Genomic DNA, 22,722 nt, shown 5'->3' on the forward strand with positions numbered 1-22,722 from the left:
CAGTCAGGAGGGGGAACCTAAGGCGAGGTGGGTCAGCTCAGGTACAATTCCTCCCTCTCCAGCTCCTATTTGACAAGCCCTGGCCTTTTCTCAAATAAAACCATAGCAGCAGTAGTAGGGGGCCAGGGAGAGGCAAGGAGGAACTGTCTGGAAATAAGGGACATTTGAATCACTATTATGGAAACTGGATTCTAACGAGGGTCATGGGTTTAATTACTTTGATTGGGTGTCTTTCTGCCTTGGAAAATCAGAATTTAAAATGAGGCACTCCCCTTGGGGCTTCCCTGGTGGCGCAGTGGTTGGGAGTCCGCCTGCCGATGCAGGGGACACGGGTTCGTGCCCCGGTCCGGGAGAATCCTACATGCCGCGGAGTGGCTGGGCCCGTGAGCCATGGCCGCTGAGCCTGCGCGTCCGGAGCCTGTGCTCCGCGATGGGAGAGGCCACAGCAGTGAGGGGCCCGCATACCGCAAAAAAACAAAAAATGAGGCACTCCCTCTAGTGCACTGTTTTACTCTCACACATTTCCTTCTGCATTTTGTCATTTTCATTATCTTCTGTGGGATATCCAGTGCTACTTGATGCAGCCGCCAGCCTGATTAACCTATTCACTGAGTGTCTAAGCCATCAGCAGTGGTGTGCTGGAGCCAGCTCACCTAGGGTTGAGGGTACTGAATTTTAAGTATTCAAGAATTTGGCAGACAGTTATTAAACCACTGGTAGCCTGATGCCAGCAAGGCTGGGAATATTTACACCACAGAAATCAGCAAACACGGCAGATCAGGGCTTTTGTTTTTAGAGATTTGGTTTTCCAGCACACCCCTGGAATAGGGACTGGGGATACAAAGCCAGAAAAACACCGTCGACGAGCACAGAGAGCACTACAAACTTTGTACGAGGCAGAAGCCCTGTTCTACCTCTGAGAAAACTAGTTGTCCATTTTGAAGAAGATGATGATGGTGGTAGCTAACATTTAGTGACATTTATTATGGACCAAGAACAGTTCTAAGCACTTTACATGTATTAACTCATTTAAATCTTAAAACAAGGCTTCAATGAAGGTACTATTATTATTCCAATGTTATAGATGAGGAAACCAGGGTACAGAGAAGTAGAGTACTTATTCACAGTCATGAAACTAGTGTAGACTTGAACCCCTGTAGTCTGGCTCCAGGGTCCTGAGTTGTTCAGTATTATCCTGAATTGTAAGTTTAACAATCATACTTTATTACACTCTCTATCTGGATTTCTCTGTTTATTAAAAAGAGAAGCAAACTTTCTAGAATCTGTTCTCGTGATGTCAAACCCATGGGACAAGGGAGGCAGAGACCCTTTTGAAGAAATCTTGCCTAAAAGCAAGAAAAAACTTTAAATTTGGAGGGATTTTTATGTCAACATGATGAAAGGGAAAAGCAATTGGATTTTAAAAAGTGGTCAGATTTTCTTTTTTAATGAAAGAAAAGTTATATTTTCTATTTAGCCTTTGTGAAAGAGGCTTGTTGATAAAATTAACCTGTTCTAATGAAGCATTATTTATGATCTCATTATCCTGGCCTGGGCCTTATTATTAATAATTTTTAAAATGTCAACAAGTCTGCCATAATGATATTAAGTGATGTAATGTCTAAAATCACTTTGTCATTCTATGAAGGATCACAATAATCCCATGAAAGGAAAATAAGAGGCCCCATTAACATCCCTACTCTATGGGGGTGTTGGAGAGAATAGTGGCTTAGTTCAACTATGTATAGCTAGTAAATGATGAGTTTGAACTTGAATCCAGGCCTTCAGATTCTCAAATCTTTCTACAAGACTGTATTGGCATTGGAATTTGTCAGTAAGCCAGAACTCACAACTTACTAGGAATCAGGAGGGGCTTGTAAGTTACTCCCCACAGCTCTCCAGGGAGCCAATGAGATGCAGTGAGACGGACAGCATCAGACATCCTTCTGGGAGCCAAATAATCATCAAATAATAAAGCTTCTGCTCTCCCAAAGCATTACCATATGTTGATATAAAACACAAATAGAGGGGACAGAATTCCCAGAGATAGCCAGGCATTATTTGATCGCAAATAATATTTTAACACTTTTGTGAATGTAAAAGAAAAATAAAATTCAGTGGATAATCTCAAAGTCTTATTAAAAAGAGTAGATTTTTTTGGTCTTGGGTTGGAGGAGAATGTCAAATAAGTAAACTATCACCAGGAACAGCAGCTTATTATGCGCTAGGAAAAATGCTAAGAACTTTCCATGCACTATCTCACTTAATACTTGACAACAACCCTCTGCTGAGAGTACTATTATTTTACCAAAGGGGGACTAAGGCTTACATAAGATTGTTTGCCCAAAGTTACAGTCAGTAAGTGGCAGATGCTACTTTCTACCAGTTTCCAGATGTAAAAAAGATAACTGTCACACGAGCACTGAAATACTTATTAAAAACAAACAAACAAACAATGCCATAGCTTCTCTCCTCTCAAATCCTTGTGAAATGAAAAGTGTATTTTATTTTATTTAAAAAAAATTTTAACATCTTTAATGGAGTATAATTGCTTTACAATGCCATGTTAATTTCTGCTTTATGACAAAGTGAATCAGCTATACGTATACATATAGCCCCACATCTCCTCCCTCTTGCGTCTCCCTCCCACCCTCCCTATCCCACCCCTCTAGGTGGACACAAAGCACCGAGCTGATCTCCCTGTGCTATGTGGCTGCTTCCCACTAGCTATCTATTTTACATTTGGTAGTGTATATATGTCCATGCCACTCTCTCACTTCGTCCCAGCTTCCCCTTCCCCCTCCCCGTGTCCTCAAGTCCATTCTCTATGTCCGCGTCTTTATTCCTGTCCTGCCCCTAGGTTCTTCAGAACCAATTTTTTTTTTTTAGATTCCATATATATGTGCATAGGGTATTTGTTTTTCTCTTTCTGACTTACTTCACTCTGTATGACAGACTCTAGGTCCACCCACCTCACTACAAATAACTCAATTTCGTTTCTTTTGATGGCTGAGTAATATTCCACTGTATACATGTGCCACATCGAGAAGTGTATTTTAAAGCCTTGCCTCAAAGCTGTGCTCTTGTTTACAATCCTTCTAGTTACAGCCGATACAGATGGTTTTGAAATCTGCACCCAGATGGACTTAAAATGCCCCCTCCTTTCCTTGCTCAAAGAAGACCATTGCAAAACCTATGAAATGCAAAAACAGAAGTGGTTTGAGCAATTATAGAATGAATTTGGGCTGTGTAGGCACATAATCAAGATAATTCCTATCTTACTCCTTTGACTTTAAGTCATTTTCCGACCTGATTCACCCAAGTAATAGCGTCCACCTTCGGCCCTGTTCACCTGGGGTAGGTGAACATCATTCTGATCCAGTTTGGCTGCCTCGATAAGGAAACATCTACCTTCCGCACGAAGGTGGAAGTCATGACAGATGTGCAACTAGCACTTGGGATGTGAAGTCAGCGTCAACCCCTATGCTTGCTGAATTATGACTGCATTTAGACACTCCAGGAACTTTACAGTTTGGGGAGGCAGCTGTGATGTGGCGGGTCCACGTCTAAGTTCTGGCTGCTCCTCACCAGCTGGGTGTGATCGTGGCCGGGCCGCCTGACCTCTAGGGACCTCCCTGCTTTTATCTGATAATTAAGCCTCACTAATACCCACTTCATAGGGGATAATAAGGTTTCTGGATTCATTAACCACAATGCAGCCCACAAACATTAGGTGCTTTATTGTTGTAATTACTGTAATTACTATGGATTCTGAAATCAGCTTCGTTTCTGGGTTGCTCATAAACCAAGAAAGCCATGGGAGTTTTTTCACTCTGACTTTTAGGCTGAATATTGGGAAATACTGAAAATTCTAGTCCACATGAATCTCAGTGAGTTTGAGAAAACTGGTGGCCATGTTATCACGTGAGATGCTAATCATAAGTGGAGTGAGCTTAGCTGAGGACTATGGCCTCTGTCATTACTTCACCCCCTCAACTTGTAGTCACTCTGACTTTTCTCTTTCCCTAAGCAGGGTCCACGCAATACCTTTAGACCTTGTAAGATGAAAACCTTTGCAGGTGAGACCTCTAATTTCCCTTAGGAAAGCTGGCTCACATTTCACATATTGTATATTGGGCTGGACCTCTAATACTTTCCTTGAGGACCTGGAAACATTTAATGTGTTAACATTAAGCACAAAGTAAATTTTCACCTTCTGGCATGTTCTTTTGTGTCTGCACATAACCTGGCTGCTTTAGGGTTTTGGGTTTTTCTATTAATATCAATATTATATTATTAATGCTGTTACCATGAGGCTTTTCTAAAGTACCCCCCAAAATTACCTCAGTATTTAGAAGAAAGTCACCCAGAAAAAAAAAACTTTTTCCCCATTAGCTGCAAAGCTCAGTCAAATTTGTCCATAGTATATTATCTGGGAGGCTGGCTTTTCCTTTCTCTGTCCCCCTGTGCTCAGTGGGCCAGTGGGCTGAGCACGTACAGGGAACCTGTCTAATTCCCTGAAGCCAGCTGTGAAGGGAGGGAGGCCACATAAGTGGATCCACTGGTCACAGAGACAGCAACACAGAGCTCGACACAAATCAGTCACTTGATTAAGTCTGACAGACTGAATTAATCTAGACACTTACAAGCTAGGGGCCCAAAATACTCAGCAAAATGACGTGCTACTCAAAGTAGCACAGGTCACTCTGTAGCTGAAAATGCTTCTATGCTCAACTATTAACAAAACCTGGGAACTTGTTGTTTTATGCACCTTGCTTAGAGGGAGTAGGTATGTACTATTACTTTTATCTTTGAAAGGGAACTCAGGTGACCCCAAACTTCTGACTGTCTGGGGAACAAAGTTCAATCTTTACCCTAAATCAGTTATTAAAAATGCAGGCCGTGCATCTGACATTCAATTTCTGAATGTCCTATGTCTCCTGTGATTCACTGATCCACATTCTGGCAAATACAGAGTTTACTGGGATTCCCAAATGTCAGTGGTTCTCAAACTCAGAATTGCATAGAACTGTCTTGGAGGCTTGTTAAAAACAGAGATGCCTGAATTCCACTCTTGCAGATTCTGAGATTCTGATTCGTAGGTTTGGGTCTCTTTCTTCCTCCAAAGTTTTCACTGAGAAATTTTTTCTTGGTGGTAAATTCAGCAACTTGCAAATACAACTCAGTGACCTAGGAGAATGTTCCTTGGATGTGGACAGTGGATGACAGAGGCAAGTCAATAGATTCTCCTTTTCCCTTAACAACCAAAAGACTCTTCTATAACAAGGTCTTGTTTTAATCAGGTCCTCAGATGGTACAGAGGCACCTTGGAGTTTGAGAACCACTATATACAACACACGAAAACAGAAAAGAACTCATTTCTTTTGGGCGTTTCGGGGCAGTTCAGAGACAGAGAGAGAAATCAACGTATCACCTAGGGATAGTGTTAAAGTACAGATTCTGATTCATTCTGAGTTGCTGCATTTTTAACATTTCCGGTGATGTGGCTTCTGCTGGTCCCTGGAACACACTTTGAGTAACAAGGGTTAAGAGCATAGGCTGGGGGGCTGGGCGGGGGGGGGGAGGAGTTCCGCAAACCTGGATCACATCCTGCTTCTTCACTTTACTGTGTGATGTTGGGCTGGTTACTTAACCTCTCTGGCCTGTTTCTTTATCTGAAACATGGGGGTTGAAGGGAGCAAAGAGTAGTACCGATCCAGAGTACTGGGGTGAGAACTGTGTCACAGCACAGATAACACAGTACCAAGCACATAGTAACAAAATGACAAACTAACAAATGGAACTCTATCATCGAAAAAGCTATCAACTTCTCATTTTAAGAGTTAAGCTTGCAGTCTCATGAAAGCCATCTGAATGACTATTTCTGGCCTGGTAGTCATCAGTTGCTGCCTTGCTTCGCCAAATTATAGTTTAGCCTCAACTTGGCTTTCCGGTCATGGGCTTGAGCTGAGTAGGATAGGATAAGGCACGAAGGACTGGGGCCTCCTTTTCAGACCGTGGGTGCTCACTGGGCTGCTGCCCACCCACTGGGTCTGGAAATGCAGGGGTCACGATGGGACTAGGCCATTTCTTTTCCATGGTGGTTGCTATTTCCAGTCCATGTTTATGAAATACATATAATTTTAAGGCTTTACCAAGAGAGAGCCTTCCCTCTGTGGTTGACTTACAGAGTCATATTTACCCTCTTATTACAAGTCAGCGTTCTGGGCTTTGACTCCCCTGGGGTTCCCGTGGCTTGCTCCTGGGACAGTCAGAGGGATAACCCTGGTCAAATCTGCTGACCATGCCATTCCAAGCTAGTAGACTCGGCTTCCTTGCCCCTTATGCCAAGGGTTTGGTTGGGTTTGGAGGTGGCTGGAGCAGAATCCTGCTTCTCTGAAAGAAATCTGCTTCTTGCTGTGGGTTGCCTGCTTTTAAAACTCTGAATGCTCTGGAACAAGGGCTTGGTGCTAGGATTGTCACAATTAGAGAGTGGAGTCTGTCACCAGGAGAGCCAATGACCAATACCCCAGCATTCCTGAAGGGCCAAGAGAATGATTATGCTAAAATATGTCTCATGGAATTTCAGAGCAACACATAACTCAGGGTTCCAACAACAGGAAGATGTTCAAACCATGAACTTGTGTTATCAACATTCTCACATGGAATCATTTTAAGCACCTCACTCTACTTTCTCCAGCTCACATTTCCTATCTGAATACTCCATGCATCCTAGCCTTCGATCTGGGGAAGCAAGACTCTTTTCCTGTGATTAGATACCCTGGTAGCCAGAGGGAATTCTTCCAGGCATGAATATTCTTTCATTAATGACTCAGTATTATTTTTCTTCTTATTTTATTTAGTTATTTATATTGTTCTTTTTAAACCATCACTCACAACTAGGATGACTTTTCCTTTATTTATTTATTTATTTATTTATGCTGTACGCGGGCCTCTCACTGTTGTGGCCTCTCCCGTTGCAGAGCACAGGCTCCGGACGCGCAGGCTCAGCGGCCATGGCTCATGGGCCCAGCCGCTACGCGGCATGTGGGATCTTCCCGGACCGGGGTATGAACCCGTGTCCCCTGCATCGGCAGGCGGACTCTCAATCACTGCGCCACCAGGGAAGCCCTTCTTTATTTTAAATAAGCTTATAATTAGCTAAATACTTTCATAGATATGAGGTAAAGGGAAAATTGTTGGTTCTTCCTTTTCTTGTCCTCCCATCCCTCCCTACTATTTGGCACCAATTTAGGGAGTTTGCAGATAGGATACGGAGACCTACCAAGAATTCCTCTGATAATGGGGGCAAGAAAATGGATTCTCTCTCCTCTTTCTTAGCAACCAAAACCCCAATCCTGACAGCCAGGAAGCAGGTAGGTACCTCCTCACACATCAGAAGAGGGCTCCTGGACTCCCCTGGTGGTGCAATGGTTGAGACTCTGCCTGCCAATGCAGGGGACACAGGTTTGATCCCTGGTCCAGGAAGATCCCACATGCCGCGGAGCAATAAAGCCCGTGCGCCACGACTACTGAGCCTGTGTGCTGTAACTACTGAAGCCCTCGCGCCTAGAGCCCGTGCTCCACAACGAGAGAATCCACCGCAATGAGAAGCCCGCACGTCGCAACGAAGAGTAGCCCTCACTTGACGCAACTAGAGAAAGCCTGCACAAAGCAATGAAGACCCAACGCAGCCAGAAAAAAAAAAAAAAAAAAAATAGGCTCCGGTGCCTTTGATTCCGCAGGGAAGCAACAGAAACACGCTTCCTGGATTTCCTGGTGAGTGGCCACGAGTTTGGTGGCCCTGGGCTCAGTACTGTTGTGCATGAGAGCACGGTACTTCTCCATCTGGACCACACCCGGCGGCTCCTGAAATAAGGACCACTGGGCCCTCTCAACTAAACAGGTAGTAGGCTTGAGAGAAGGGAGTTGTATAGATGGAGGTGAGGAAAGACACTTTCTTTGTCTAAGGAAAACATTAGCCTCCTGGTACAAAGGAGAGCTTGAGCTGATGAAAGGCTTTATTCCCTTGGAAGAAAGAGTACCTCCCGTAGAATCCCAAGCCCAAGACCAATCACAGGGGAAAGTGAGGAACAGGGAACAAAGAGGAGTTTGAGAGAGGATGCAACCCATGGGTAAAGTTGGGCCCCTGGGGAGGGGAAAGCAGGTTCTTTAGACCACGTGAAAAAGTATATGGCAGGTGGGTCCTCAGTCCTGAAATTTGGTTAAACCAAACGAGATTAAAAAAATAGAGGAAAATTGCTGTTTCTGATGTGGGTCATAGGGGTCATAGTCATTTAATGAACATACCTGCACTGAATATTTAGCTCAGGGATTTCATGGCAATTTAAAAATTAAAATGTACACTGAAGAAAAAGCAAGAGTCCTCAGTCTTTTTCCCTAATACAGTGATTATTATTATTTTAAAGCTAACCCATTGTGGAAGCCCATAGCTTTGCCGGCAAAAACAACGTCCTGCCATCGTTAAAAGTATGTTACAATTTGTGGCTATGTACCCAGCATCTGACATGGAGTGGTGTTCTATTTCAGCCCAAATTTAATTACATGCTCCTTTTACATATTGTGGATGGCTCACAGTAGCAGAATTATTTTGCCTGGTGAAAAACTGGCCGTGACTTGTCATAATGGGCTGGTTTATAGAACCACTGAAGTATAGTTACTGCCCTTCATTCAGGAATTATGGCACCATAACAACCCTTTATTTACATATACTGCTGAGACAGTAAAAACAGCAAATAGATTTCTTAAATCGAGACAGCAGAAATTTCCCCCCAGGGCACTTGGCCCTCATTGTGGCAGTAACATATGCAAGTCTAAGTAACTTCGTTGTCTGTGTTTCGGCACTGCATCATTTCATGGGCAGTTTATAACGTTCTAATAATAAAATCGACTCTACATTTCGAGTTGGGCTTCACGAACATTAGGTGGTAATGCACACAGCAGAATCTCTAAGTGATTTGTGAGGAAGGTTTAAATTTGGTAATCACACTCCCACTGAGAGGCTCTGCAGAGGAGCTAAAGTGGAATCAGTAGTTAGGCTGTTGCGGTGGCAAAGCCTTCAACCAGGAGAGCGCCTGACCTAGTTTATATCAACCCGGATCCTGCATCTGGGTAAAGTCAGGGATGCTTTCATCGTCAGACTCCTAGGACTTAAATAACCTTGGCTTTTCCCTCAAACTATAGAAACCCTCCATAAATCTACACCACTCCTCCCCTCTGTTTTGGCCTACCTTGCTCTTTCTTTCGTCTTCATGATGTATCTCTGGGGGGAATTTTACAGGGGTAAAGTATCATTGCCCTCACTGACTGATTTGTCCTGATAGCTCATGTAAATTGCCCTCTCCTTATTCTCCACTTTCTAATCCTTCATAGAGTTGTCCCTAGACTTATTTGTAATACACACGTTTTAAAAGCATGCTCTAAAACATGTCCACTACACTTCTATTTCTGGGGTGGTGGGTTCACCCCACACATCCTTTAGTTTCTAGTAAAATTGTATGGCTACCTGTGAAAGGATAGTGCATGGATGCCATAACTCAGACTGCTACCCATTGTTCTGCAGTAACTTGCAAGTGGTCCAAAGGGGCAGATACTTAAAAGGAGATCCTATTCCTCCAGGCTGCTGAGGCCTGGAAGGGTGTGGAGTGGGCAGGGAAGGGGGCAGCCGTGCCAGCATCTTCTGGGCTCCTGCAGTCAGCTCACTGCGCCTGTGGGATGCTGCAAACGGGTTGGCTAAACTGGACGTTCCTGTAATTGTCAAGCTTTGTGACTTCCTTAAAGGGGATTAAGAAGCTGGGCCAGCATTATGGGTGCATACACCTCTCTGGGAGACCACTTGGGTTGGTCATGCTTGTGACAGCGAGTCCCCCTTCAGGTCTGCCCCCCATCGCCCCTATCCCCCCTACCTCCCCCCACCCCCTCCCGGCACGGGCAGGGTGCCCAGGGTGCAGGCTCACTCACCCCCAGAGGGCAGTCCGGCGCAGCTGCCTCCGTGCTGGCAGGGGCTGCGCTCGCAGGCGTCAGGGTAGAGCACGCAGCCCAGCTTCAGCTCGGTCAGGCCCACCACCTCGGCGAAGCTGCTGCGCTTGTTCTGCAGCGGCAGTTCGTTGTTATTCAGCACCACGGAGTCCAGGCAGCCCTGGAAGCCGCTCAGCACCTGCGTGACCCGCGTGTCGGTCAGGCTGCGGATGTTATCCGCCTGCACAAGGGCCCCGAAGTAGATGGTACTCTCGGTGCTCAGCGTCTGGAAGTAGAGGGGCGCCCTGCGCCGCTCCACGTAGCTGTCGTCCAGGGACAGGCTCGTGAAATTGCGGTTGAGCTCCAGGAAGACCGAGTGCCAGCTCCCGTCGTTGACAGCGCGGCCCGAGATGCCCAAGATTCCGGGGCCGCTGCCGCAGTCCAGCTGGAACCACAGCTTGCCGTCCACGATCTGTGCGGGAAGGAACACCGCAGCGCTTTTTAATATGCATCTGGCAATAAGTTCCTCGACACCCTGTTCCCAACCAGCCTGGGCTTTAGAATGGACAACGCTTTTGATCCAGCCATAAATCTGCTGTGGTTTGATTTTTAATAGTAACTCTCCCTCCTCATTATATGCCTTGCAAATGCATGCCTGATATTTCACAAAGCTTCTTGTATTTAGCAACATGAGCACAGGTTCAGAAAGCCACACTTACATATTTAAGAATGCTTCTATTCTTTCCGTCTTCATCCTTTAAAAATTCACAGCTATTTCTTGTTTAGGGAGTCTGTTTATTCTCTGCGCCCTTCCTAGTTACTACCAGCACAGGAATGATTTCTGTGGACTCATTAACATTAATTACGAATATTTATTGAACATCTACTATGTGCTAAGCAATGAGCTAGGTGCTATGGGGACCACTGTTAGCAAAAGTGGTCTGCCCTCATGGGGCTTATATTTGAGTGGGGGAGATGGCTATTAATCAGATCAGCACAGAAATACATATATACTCCCCAGGTAAGTTTGTGTGACTGTGCTGTAGGGGAGAGAAAGAGGCCAGGTAGATTTCTTACTTCCCAGATTCACACATATTTAAGATGTAAAAACCCTCCTATTAAACACTAGCCATCTTCTTAAAACAGTTCTTCAGGACTGCTGCTCATCATTTAGGTTAAGATTATCTCACAAAGTGCTCAAGGCTTGGCCATTTGCTAAGAATGTATGTATATTTGATGACCTGTGGAACTCCAGAAGGATCTGGTTAACTCTTTACACCTTGTAGATACTTCCAGCCTCTGATCTGGGGTCAGCTACAACAGGGACTTGCCTGCTTTTTTTATTGCAGTGGTGCAGAGAGGGCATCCAAGTCCCCCCACCCTCAGCAGCCTGACCCCAGAGGGACACCAAAATCAGGAAAGCGTGCTACTGAAGGATGCTGGCGAGTTGAAAGCTGTTGGGCAGGTACTGGTCCTCCACGGAGACCCAGGTTCAACTGTTGCCGAGGACACAGGCTGGCCTTTGAATCCTTTGTCGTCCACCGTCATCTGCATTTCTCAGAAATGCAAGATGGTTTGAGGATCCAGGGATTGAGGGCTGGACCCATGTCTAGTCAACAAATTGTTATTGGTCCCTGAAGGAATTCACAGCTAGAAAACTGTGAAACAGAAGCTACTTTTCTGGTCTTTGTCCCTGGATCTTGTGGAGGCCAGAGTCTCAGTCACGCCAGGGCAGCTGGCCTTTACTTAGGATCTTTGTATAGTCCTATGTGAAAACCTGGGTAGAGAACATGAACTTGTGGAGAAAGAGAGGGGAAGGGACAGAAGGGGAGGGAAGACAGACCTTCCAGGCGCTAAGTGCCAAGGAGGTACAAATGTCAAGTGAATTCACAGAAATAAACTGAACCAGATGCGTTTGGCTACTGACAGATCTGTTAGGGATGATCACAACCTCACCCACCCTCACAAATGGGGTATTTTTCTGTGCTTCAGTGTCTTCCGCAGACAACTAATTCTTAGGGTCTCTCATTACTGCCCCTATGGCTCTATGAATTTGTTGTCACCCCCTCTTCCTGCATGTAAAGTTTATGCCACATAAATGTGTGTATGTGAAAGGCAGGGGGGCTCTGTGAACCAGGCAGAGCCTTGGGAATTTAGAAATGAGAAATCTAATTCTGGCTTTGTCATGTATCATCCAGGTCCCTTGGAGAGCATTGGTTGGCCCCTCTGGGTTTGAGACCCCTTCTATGGAAAGCAGAGATAACTGCTGTGACTTATTTTACAAGGAGACTAACTGTGTCCACTGCAGAACGGTCAGCCCCTCATTCACAGTTGGTACATACATCCTGCGCTCTGTAATGCAAATGTACGAATGTGAAAAGACTGGAGACAAATGTTAATTTTCTTTTCAGAGACCTTTCGTGTGTAATCTTTGCTGTTGCCTTTGTCATTTTTTCTGTTGTTGTTCAACAAAATGGACCGAATGAATATTGTAAATCATGCCAGAATACTTGCTCAGTGACAACTCCTGGATAATATCCATATCTTTATTTCAGTGTAGGTAATCAAATGATCAAATGTGACTTTAGGGACTACCTGCCCCTGGCACAGTCCATCTGCTGTTCTGCTCAGTGGCTACAGAGTGGGGTCTCCAGTCTATCAAGGAAAATCTTGTGGTGAGGGTGCAATTCATCTAAGGTTTGGAAAAGGATGTATTCAATTAATGTATTACTTGGTCCATTCCCCTCCCTAAGGCCCTACCTCTTGGGATGATAACCAAGTTAGAAACTCATCCAGGAGAACTGATGTGGCTCTGACAGCTTCACATACCTCGACGTTCTATCACTAAGGAACATAAAATTCTCCCATGGTAACACCGAGCATGGTTAAGTTTCCCTTTTTCTTTCCTGTTGAAAAAAATAAGAGCGGCAACACCGCTGAATGAATAGAAAGCCAGATGCCTACATGAGATGAGCCTCAGGCTTTTGAAAACAAAAATGATCCGTACCTTCAAAATTCTAGGAGTTTGGAATTATAAGCCTTGTCTAGATGACAAACGAGAATGTGGATGCCAAAAGCTACCTTGCAAAAAGTTAATGTTTGGCCATTTCACAAGTATATTATGTCAGCGAGAGGAAAGGACACTTTCATATCTGAGTCCTCTCATCTTGGAAAATTATGCGCTGATCATATTTAGTTTTTCTGCCTTCAGAATAGGGTTTATCCAGTTTTAAAGGATCTCTCTTTTAAGAGGACAAAGCTTTCTCAAAGCAGAGGGCAAGCTATTTTAATAGAAACTGAGGTGTGCGTGAAACTGTAAGAAAAATCTACAGCAAGGATCTGAATGATGTGCGGGGGACGGGGGAGGGGGCAGAGGCACGTAGGCAATGTGTTCAGTGAAATGCATAATTCAGAGTGTGGCCCTACTGTTATGAAATATGCAGGTGTTCAGGGTTGTCTGAAATCAGTGGATTTAACCTGGATCTTCTGTGGCCTGGAGCTTGGGAGACAAGCTATCAGAGCTATAAGAAGTCATCTTGTAGGAAAGTAGGATTTTGAGTAAAAAGTAAAAAAGTAAAAAGTATGTAAAAAGTATGAATTATGGCATAAGTCTTACTGCTTCAGTAAGCAGTTCATGTGTTCATGTGTGGCTCTAGCAAATGCACCATCATGATAAAACTTTTAAGAGGGTCATTAAGTATTCTTTGAAAAGCGAACTTCTTGAAAACCTATTTTTAAGGCAGCCATGAATAGCTATCTGGCATACAGTAGATGCTCCAAAAATACACTTTTGAATGAATACATGAGTGAATAAATCTCAGTCCTTCAAATCTCTTCTTTTGATAAACACTTGTACTCCTGACCTGCTTGCCACGGCCAGAGGGCCAGGTCCACTACTGATTAGTTTAGGCAAGTCAGTGATTCTCTCTGAATCTGTTTCCTCACAGGCGAAAAAGTAGGCACTCACATCTATGCACAGGAGAGTAAGAATAAAAATAGATGTACGTGAAAGTACTTCATAAACTCTTAGGTATTTCATTATTACTATAACGTGTAATTATAAGTTAGCTCACTTCTCAGTGATAGCTTTCATATATCCTTGAAACTCTGGAATCTTGTGAGGTCTTCCTTGTTACTCTTCTGATCTGTGTTGCAAGGATCTGGCTCTTCGCAGTGGACTGTTTTATAAACCAAATGAGCTTTCCTTGACTATCTTCCTCTTAGTCCTGGGGTCTTAACTAGCCATGTCTGAGAATCATCAAAATGAAGTCATGTTTCATCTATAACTTTCCCCAAAGATCAAATGTGATATTTCTAGATTAACAAGCAAGTACTTCTTGTGCTTCTGCTATAATATTGCACCTGAGAGACTAACATAGGGGAAAAGTTACTTGTGTCTCTCCTGGTGATCTGACATGTTTCTTTTATAGGTTCGAGGACAGCCACAGCATCTATCCCACCATTTTCATCCTGACTTTGGCTGCCAGGAAACTCAGAGTTATGGTTTGTGTTCAATTAACCCCTGGTCTAGGTTTTTCAATGATGGTATTCTGTCCGTCCCCATATTTCATTGGTTGAGTCTTAATCTTTTGTTTTCATCTTTTTTAAAATTCAAGTATAATTGACTTATCAGGTGTGCCACGATTCGATATTTTTATACATTACAAAATGGTCATCAGCGATAAGTCTGGTTACCATCTGTTGCCATACAAAGTTACTACAATATTAATGACTACATTCCCTACACTGTACATTACATCCTCATGACTTATAACTGGAAGTTTGTACCTCCTAATCCCCTTCCCCTATTTTACCTATCCTTGCTTTCATCTTAATGGTGCTTTGATTTTATTGCATTTGAGTATTTATGGTAAGCCTGGAATCTCTTTTGGAAGAAGACAGGGTATCAATGGTGAACAGAAGAATGAGCGCCTTTACTGCTGCTAAAAGACAGCGTTGCTCCTCGTCCATGAGAACGTTCACTTCCCGAGGTCTCCATGCAGTTCTTCAACTGTCTTGAAGGGGTGCCCTTCACCCCACAGATCGTCTTAAGTACTTTTTAGGGAATGTGCTTTAACCGGGAAAATATAAACAACCAAGAGGTGCGGTTTAAACAAAGCATTTCAGCGTAGTCATTGAACCAAAGTGCAAGGCACATACTGTACCTAAAGCCAATGAAATTAAATCTTGCATGAGGCTGAAAATGTTAAGCAAACAGATTCAAATCCCCTAAGTGGATATTCCTGGCAACTGTAGGAAAGTATCTGCAGTAGTTCAGTACAGCTCTGTCCTGCTTTGGGCAAAGCCAACATATGAAAAGCAAACTTACAGAACAGACAGATTGGGGATGATTATTCACATCACAGAGGGACTAAGGGAAGGGTTCCTTCAAATAGCAACCATCCCTAGTTTATTAGAATTCCATTTATAGAGATTCAATTTACACAACTTTCAGAAACACGCTTGTTTCACGAAATACAATATACCTTAGGAGCTAGCGCTGACTAAAAGGTTTAATTATTCTTCTTTCCCATCTCCACGGTTCTGCACATTTTAGGCACTTGCCAGTGAAGTGTCAAATGGCAAGCTCCATTTTAGAATCGAGCCATTCACGTCCAATATTTTTGTTCTCTTTCAAATTTAATGCCATTTAAGAGAATTGCTAATAGAAAGTATTTGCCTCCTAAGGACGTTCAGCAACAAGCCTTACTAAAGCTTGAAGGGGAGAGGTGCAAGGTCAGCGACACCCAGGCACGGCCCCTGGGAGCTGGTACGTCTGAATGGGCAGAGCACCTTCCCAGTAATTATACAAACCCCACTGCTCAGGGCTAGTTAGAAAGTGAGCTAAGGACCCTAGGCAGGTTGCTTCACAGGCTAGGAGGTTAAAAAGACAGAACTTAGGTTTTTGAATTTATATTCTTCCACCATGAAGATCTGGTTTGAATTCATTGTTTTCTAAAACTGTGCGTCCAGAGCGTTTATCTCATTTTCTTTTGAAAACACTGCTTTCCTAACAGCTGAAATTATTCTCTGAGTTGAATGAGTCAGGGTATTGGGAGATTGCCCATGAAAACGGCCAACTTCAAACTCCAGCTCTGTGCTCACTCCCTCTGGACACCAAGTAATACCCGGCAGTACAAGAAGGAGGTACGTAAAGGTCTATGTGGTAGGAGGAGCCACAGGCATTTAATGTTCTACATACTTTCCTCCCTCCAGGATTAAAGCCTGGGTCATCTAATCAACTTGGATGTGACCTAGCAATCAAAGAACAGAAGCTAAAAAGGCCCACCATGATCCCAGTTAAGCTTAATGACAGAACGGTAGGAAGGAGAAAATCGCTAGCCATTTCCACTTGGATGGGTATCTCCCACTGGACAGACTTCACCCGTCTCTGAACACACTTACGGTGGGCTGGCATAGCAGCCTGGTGAGGATAACGTTCAATTAAACATGTCTTCCTCCTACTTTTCCCTTCTCCTCTCATCCTGGAAGGCTTAATCTTGTCTACAGATGCCCAGATGTGATTCTGGATGAAATGAGTTATAGTTACAAAACTGAGAGCTGGGGAGAGCATGGAGATAAAGAGCATGGTGTGAGAGACACTGGAAGTCAGGTCCAGGCCTGCCACTTATTAGCTGGACAACTTTGGGTAAATAACTTAACCTCTCTGAACCTCTATATGCTCCTTGATCAAATGGGGCTGATCATATGTATATAACACATGTATTATATTAGCTTTATGACACAAATCAAATGAGGCATGTCACGCTATTAGCATTATTGTTGCTGTTTTCATGAAGGGACCAGAAGCTCTGACCTGACTACAAATGCCAGACTTGCTCTAAAGCAGTGGTCCCCAACCTTTTTGGCACCAGGGACCAGTTTCGTGGAAGACAATTTTTCCGCAGACAGGCTGGGGTGGGGTTAGGGTTGCGGAGATGGTTCAGGAGGTAATGTGAGTGATTGGGGGATGGTTCAGGTGGTAATTGGAGCGATGGGGGGGATGGTTCAGGCGGTAATTGGAGCGATGGGGGGGATGGTTCAGGAGGTAATGCGAGCGATGGGGGGGAGGGTGGTTCAGGCGGTAATTGGAGCGATCGATCGGAGGGATGGTTCAGGCAGTAACGCGAGCGATGGCGGGGAGGGTGTTTCAGGCGGTAACGCGAGCGATGGGGGGGAGGGTGTTTCAGGCGGTAACGCGAGCGATGGGGGGATGGTTCAGGAGGTAATTGGAGAGATGGGGGGGATGGCTCAGGCGGTAACACGAGCGATGGGGAGCGATGGGGCGCGCCAGATAAAGTTTAGCTCCCCCGCCGGCCGCTCACCTCCTGCTGTGCAGCCCGGTTCCTAACAGGCCGCAGACTGGTACCAGGCCATGGCCCAGGGCTTGGGGACCCCCTGCTCTAAAGGAAATCTGGTGCCTTTGGAGGGTTTCTGAGGCTGGGCATGTTTTAAAAATTGGGCTACTTGGGCCGTAAGAGGGCCTATGGAATCTTCTACAGCCCAGATGTCCAACTTCTTCCCTGAGCGAGAACACAAGTGACCTTCAGGGGTCATTGGGGATAGAGCCGTGTAGTAGAAGAGGATACAGTCAGTCTTTTGAAAGGACCGCCCTGCTGTGGAATTGATCAGGAAACACATTCTAATGAACTGTTGAGAGATTACAACTCAGAGGAGGCCGGCTCTTGAACCTACTCCAGAGAGAGGTGCCCCAGTCTCCGAAGAGCTAATTTTGAAGCTGAATGTACGGAAGGAAATGGGGTGTTGGCACACTTCCCACTTTTGCTGCTGCTCCCCTGGCCCTAAAGCCGGCTTCTGGTTTCTGAACTTAAAAGACAAAATGATTTCAGACCCCAATCCAAGAGCCAAAATACTAACATGAGAACTGACTGCGGGAAAAGAGAACCTATTTTCATTACCTTCAGAATGATGCAGGGGTTTGCTCTGGTGTACATTATAATCCCATTGCTTTGCAGTGTTCGCAGACGCAGCGCCAATTTAAAGTCCTCTTCTTTGCTATTTTCAGAAAGCCGGTATTTGATGTAACTGTTTCCAGCAAAGCTGAGAGAAGTGTGCCCTGAAAAGACCATGACGAGGACATATAGATACTTTTAACATCCAGAAACGAGCAGGGACACATGAAATCACCCAACAACTACCAAGCAAGTGGATGAAAGACCATGGGAAGTTAGGGAAGCCACTGAGGAAAAACCATTTTGGATTAAAAACTGTTTCTCCATTTCAGGTCACACTCTAATTTCAAAGTGAAAAAAAATTTACTAGTCAGATGCTGAAAAATCTTAGTTCTCTCATGTCAAGGACAACTTGGTATATTCTCTAACCTGAATTTTCTTAGTGTCACTAAATTCCCAATTCCTATTTTCTAAAATTAGCGCTATTAAAAGATATCCCTTTATGCCCACCCTCATCACTTAGATATTTAAGAATTTTCAATGCTATGAAACAAGGGAAAGACAAAACTATTCTCAAAGAATATCCAGGGCTTCCCTGGGGGCGCAGTGGTTGAGGGTCTGCCTGCCGATGCAGGGGACGCGGGTTCGTGCCCCGGTCCGGGAGGATCCCACGTGCCGCGGAGCGGCTGGGCCCGTGAGCCATGGCCGCTGAGCCTGCGCGTCCGGAGCCTGTGCTCTGCAATGGGAGAGGCCACAACAGTGAGAGGCCCGCGTACCGCAAAAAAAAAAAAAAGAATATCCATATTCCCCAAGTATCCTAATGCAGAACAGACAACTTAGGTCATTTGCACAAATGTTGATAAGGATAATGATATAAAGGAAGTTCATGTCTTGTGCAGTCACAGCTCTGCCTTTTGACCATTAATTTCAAGGCTCCCCTTCCTAGAATCTTTAGTTGCACCCACATCACCCAATTCTGAGTTAACCCTCTCTTTTTTTATTGTCTCCATCTTTATGTTTCAACAAGCAAAGTAATGGCTGAAAAGCCCTCTGGCTGAGGGGAGGAAGGGTGGAAAGTGTGGAAATATGCCAAATGGATGATAATCGTGGATTATGAAGAGGTTTCCATATGGAAAGGAGAAGGGAGATGGGCAGAAAGGGACATCTGAAGTTAGGAGACTTGGCCTTGACTGTCACCCTGCAGACCCACCTGCTGTGTACACAGCAGGTGTGTTGGGGTGAGGTCAGCATAAATATCTTTTAAGTCGAAGCCTTAGAAGCCTTCAATGGCAAGTATGCGGGTGATCTCTTCAGTTCTAGGGGCAGCTCCATTCTCGAAGTCAACTCTGAAAGAGCTTTGGCTTCCATTTTTAAGAACGGTGCTTGTCTTTGCAAAGGCTGAGTTTCTAGAACCCAGTGCTTAACAAGTGCCTTGCAAATACTAGGTGTATTTATTCCCATTATAATGGCTATTATAATCATCACTCCATACCGATTCCAAAATCGGTATCAGTGTGCCTATATTTGAAATACATCCTCTACCAAAAAAAAAGGTTCTATTGGTACCAAAAATGAACAGGACTCTTTTTAGAGGAAAGAAGTGGTAGAGCATATGTGAATCGAAAGAAGTATTGAAGTTGAGTGATAATTAGAAATGGAGGATCGTTTGGATTGAAGTAACACAAATACTGATTTTTTTTCTTTCTTTAAGAAACAGAGGTGAGCACCTCCCTCGCCTTTTGGGAACACGCAGTTAGTTGTACATGTACAGTGGAGAGTCTCCTGATCTAGGCTGGACTTACCCTACAGAAGGTCAGCTGAACTGGCTCAGCTTTACCTTCTGTTGAAAGGTGGAGGCTCTGAACATCAAAGGCCATGCCACAGATACTCCGACTCCTCTGCCTAACCGACAGCCTTCTATTTTCCATAATTTCACCCCCTTAACATCCATGTGACATGATTGAAACACATGCCGTGACCTCCCATTATATAAGGAGCCCACAGGCATTGCATGTTTCCTGAGCACAGGCTGCAGCTGTAATAAATCTCAAGTATTTGAGGGGGGAGGCTAGCTGGGGTCCATGCGGAAGGAAAACGTTGCATGCAGACAGAATGTGAATTTAGACCCTCGTCATCCTGCCCCGCTCTGCACCTGAGCACTCTCCGAGCTTCCCCGGTGGACACTGGCAGAGGAACGGTCTCCTGCTGGCTTCGTAACCGACACACTGCATGTCCCCCGGACACGGCTTCTCCACGCAAGGATCGTTGGACCCTGGGCACAGTCCTCCTGTGACAGAGGGGAACACGCATGATCAGTAGAAAGGCAATCACTCTACACTCCAGGAAGTCCAGGAAGCACAGGAATGGGTCAAGAGCTGGGCTCTATAGGCTCTGAGTTGAGAGACAAAATGGCCGCCCAGAAGCAGGAATGCCTGTGTGAGCTTCACCTGGCGTGGGTGTCCATCAAACATCCCTGCATCTGCCAAAAGCTCACTGCCAGAGGGAAGTACGGTGGGGGCAAAGAGTCAATGGAGCTCCTCTGTTTAGGCTAAAATATGCTAAGGTTGTGACTGGGCCAACTTCTGGTGAAGAAAGATCATACTGCGTGGGCTCGGGTAGTCTTTATTGGATGGGGCTCCTGCATACTGGGGGCCATTTGAATGCATCACTTGAGTTTAGACTTCTTCTATGCTCCTTGCCTGGAGCCCTGAAAATCTTAGGTAGACTTCACAAGACGTTAGCTGTTGTTTTCAGATTGAGGGAAAAAAGACTTTTCTAAAGAAAAGTATGACTCGCTCTAAATTGTGAAAGCACAACTCGCGTTGTTTCCTAATCCCTTCTACTCCCTGCTATTGTATTGATTAGCTATAAATGTGCCCTGCTGGCTATCAAACATAGCAGAATTTTCCTTGGCAGAGGAAGGCTTCCTTTTCACCTGTTCAATGTTCATAGCACAGTGAGATGAAAGGTTAATTCCTCAGAAAGGAAATTCTGGAAGGCAGACCCTTCCAGAGGGTGGAATTCAGGACCCAAGGGAGTTTTCCAGAACTGTGGTGATGGCAACAATGGGTCCACCAAAGGAAATGCACTTTCCAAAGGTCTTGGATATTTCAAATGTAATTAGGCGAGAGTTTAGGTGGTAAAAGGACTGTAGAAAAGAAGACACAAATTGAAAACAACTCACAGCTGGGTTAGCAGTGGACTAAAGAAGCACCTTTTCTCTGTGAACCAAGAACACACTGGGCCTTAGCAGCATCTTTGTTCAGCAAGATCTGGCCCATTCTCTTCTTCCTTTCTATACCAACTCTTTCCTCCTCATTAAGCATATTATTCCAGTATACACTCACTTCTCTGCCCAGGAGAAAGCAGACATTTAATGCTAACTACACATAAACATTTTAGGAACCGTAATCCTAAAGGGGAGATTACGTAAGGGAGAGGGGAGAGATGTAAGTATAGCACTAGCAGACTCAGAGTTCATAAATCTTATTTTCCACTGGTTGAGAGCTCAGCCATAAAAGATACTCTTGGCAATGACCCAGCTTACAAAGTCTTAGAAGATGAAGGGATTTTTAACTGAAAATTCGGACTGATCTTCACAAATGGTTCTAAAAGACCTAAGTGCCCTGAAATACATCTTCCTCATTTCATTCCAAGAAATCTTTATTCCTGCCGTGTATTTATCAATATTTATAGAACCTAAAACAGCTGTTCAGCCACCTTATGATCTGTTTCAAGTGGCTTTTGATACCAGATTTTTTTTTTAATTTTTAATTAATTTTTTTGGCCACACCATGTGGCATGCGGGATCTTAGTTCCCTGACAAGGGATCAAACCCGTGCCCCCTGAAGTGGAAGTGCAAAGTCTTAACACTGGACCACCAGGGAAGTTCTTTCAAGAGGCTTTTGATAACCAGTTTTGGAATTTTTGATGCGTTCATCCAACAAAAAAAAAATCTTTAGGGCCAGCGAGGTAATAGGCCTGGACATATAAAGATGAAAAAAAAAAAAGTTCCATCTCTTCTTCCCCACAGGAAACAACACACACACACACAAAAACATGATTACAGTACAATAAAGTAACTGCATTGCGAGAGGTATGTGAGTGCAAGGGAAGCCCTAGAGAAGGAACAATTGTGTTTCCTGGGAGAATGTCAGAAGTCCTTGCAGAGGAAGAAAGCATTTTAAAAACTCTGGCTTGAAGGATGAGCTCTTTTGAGTAGCAAGGAACTGTGTTTCTTGGGAATGAATCTACCATCGTTAGTGGCATGACCGCATGCACGTGTTAATGTTTACTTACGGTAAGTTCACAACTCTCCCAGCCTACTCTGTGCTGTCTCCATGATTGGATTCATTTCCGTTTCTGAGGCCTGCAAACTCCTAGGTGGCTCCTACCTGTTGACTAGTTAGCACGGGCTCAAAAATGGAACCACGCCACAGGGAGGTAGCAATGAGCATAAATGAATCACAGAATTCATCCCATCAAATGGATGTAACTCTAGATTATCTGGGCATTAACTTCCAGTTAGACATGGGAACAGTAATTTATGTATTTAAGAAGTCTGTTCCTTTCCATTCTGTGGACGTGCCTCTTCCCATGTCCTATTTTAGCCGGCCAAAAGATATCCTTTCTATAAATGTCTGTGTTTGTTTCTGAGATACAGCTACATATACTACATTCAGAGTCTTTTTTGCCCTAATGCAATGGCTACATTGTTTAGAAAACTTGCATTATCAATAATGCAGTTTCAAAGCCTCTGTTTTAAAGGGGAAAAGAGGACTAGATAATTTCAAACCCATGATAGCAAAGCTATTTTCTCCTGCCAGGAGTT

General features: G+C 44.4%; 1 protein-coding gene across 3 annotated transcripts in view; it reads right to left on the reverse strand.

Annotated features, from left to right (window-relative positions):
- Positions 1-22,722, reverse strand: part of FAT3 (FAT atypical cadherin 3) — a 550,552-nt gene that overhangs the window by 13,604 nt on the left and 514,226 nt on the right. For all 3 annotated transcript variants that reach the window (XM_065881705.1, XM_065881704.1, XM_065881703.1), the window contains exons 19-21: positions 20,044-20,178; positions 17,898-18,055; positions 9,982-10,450 (exon numbers count right to left, since the gene is read on the reverse strand). In XM_065881705.1, coding sequence (XP_065737777.1) covers positions 9,982-10,450; positions 17,898-18,055; positions 20,044-20,178 — 762 coding nt within the window. The remainder of the gene's footprint in view (positions 1-9,981; positions 10,451-17,897; positions 18,056-20,043; positions 20,179-22,722) is intronic.

Source organism: Phocoena phocoena, chromosome 8, assembly GCF_963924675.1.
Source record: "Phocoena phocoena chromosome 8, mPhoPho1.1, whole genome shotgun sequence".
NCBI classification, from domain to species: Eukaryota; Metazoa; Chordata; class Mammalia; order Artiodactyla; family Phocoenidae; genus Phocoena; species Phocoena phocoena.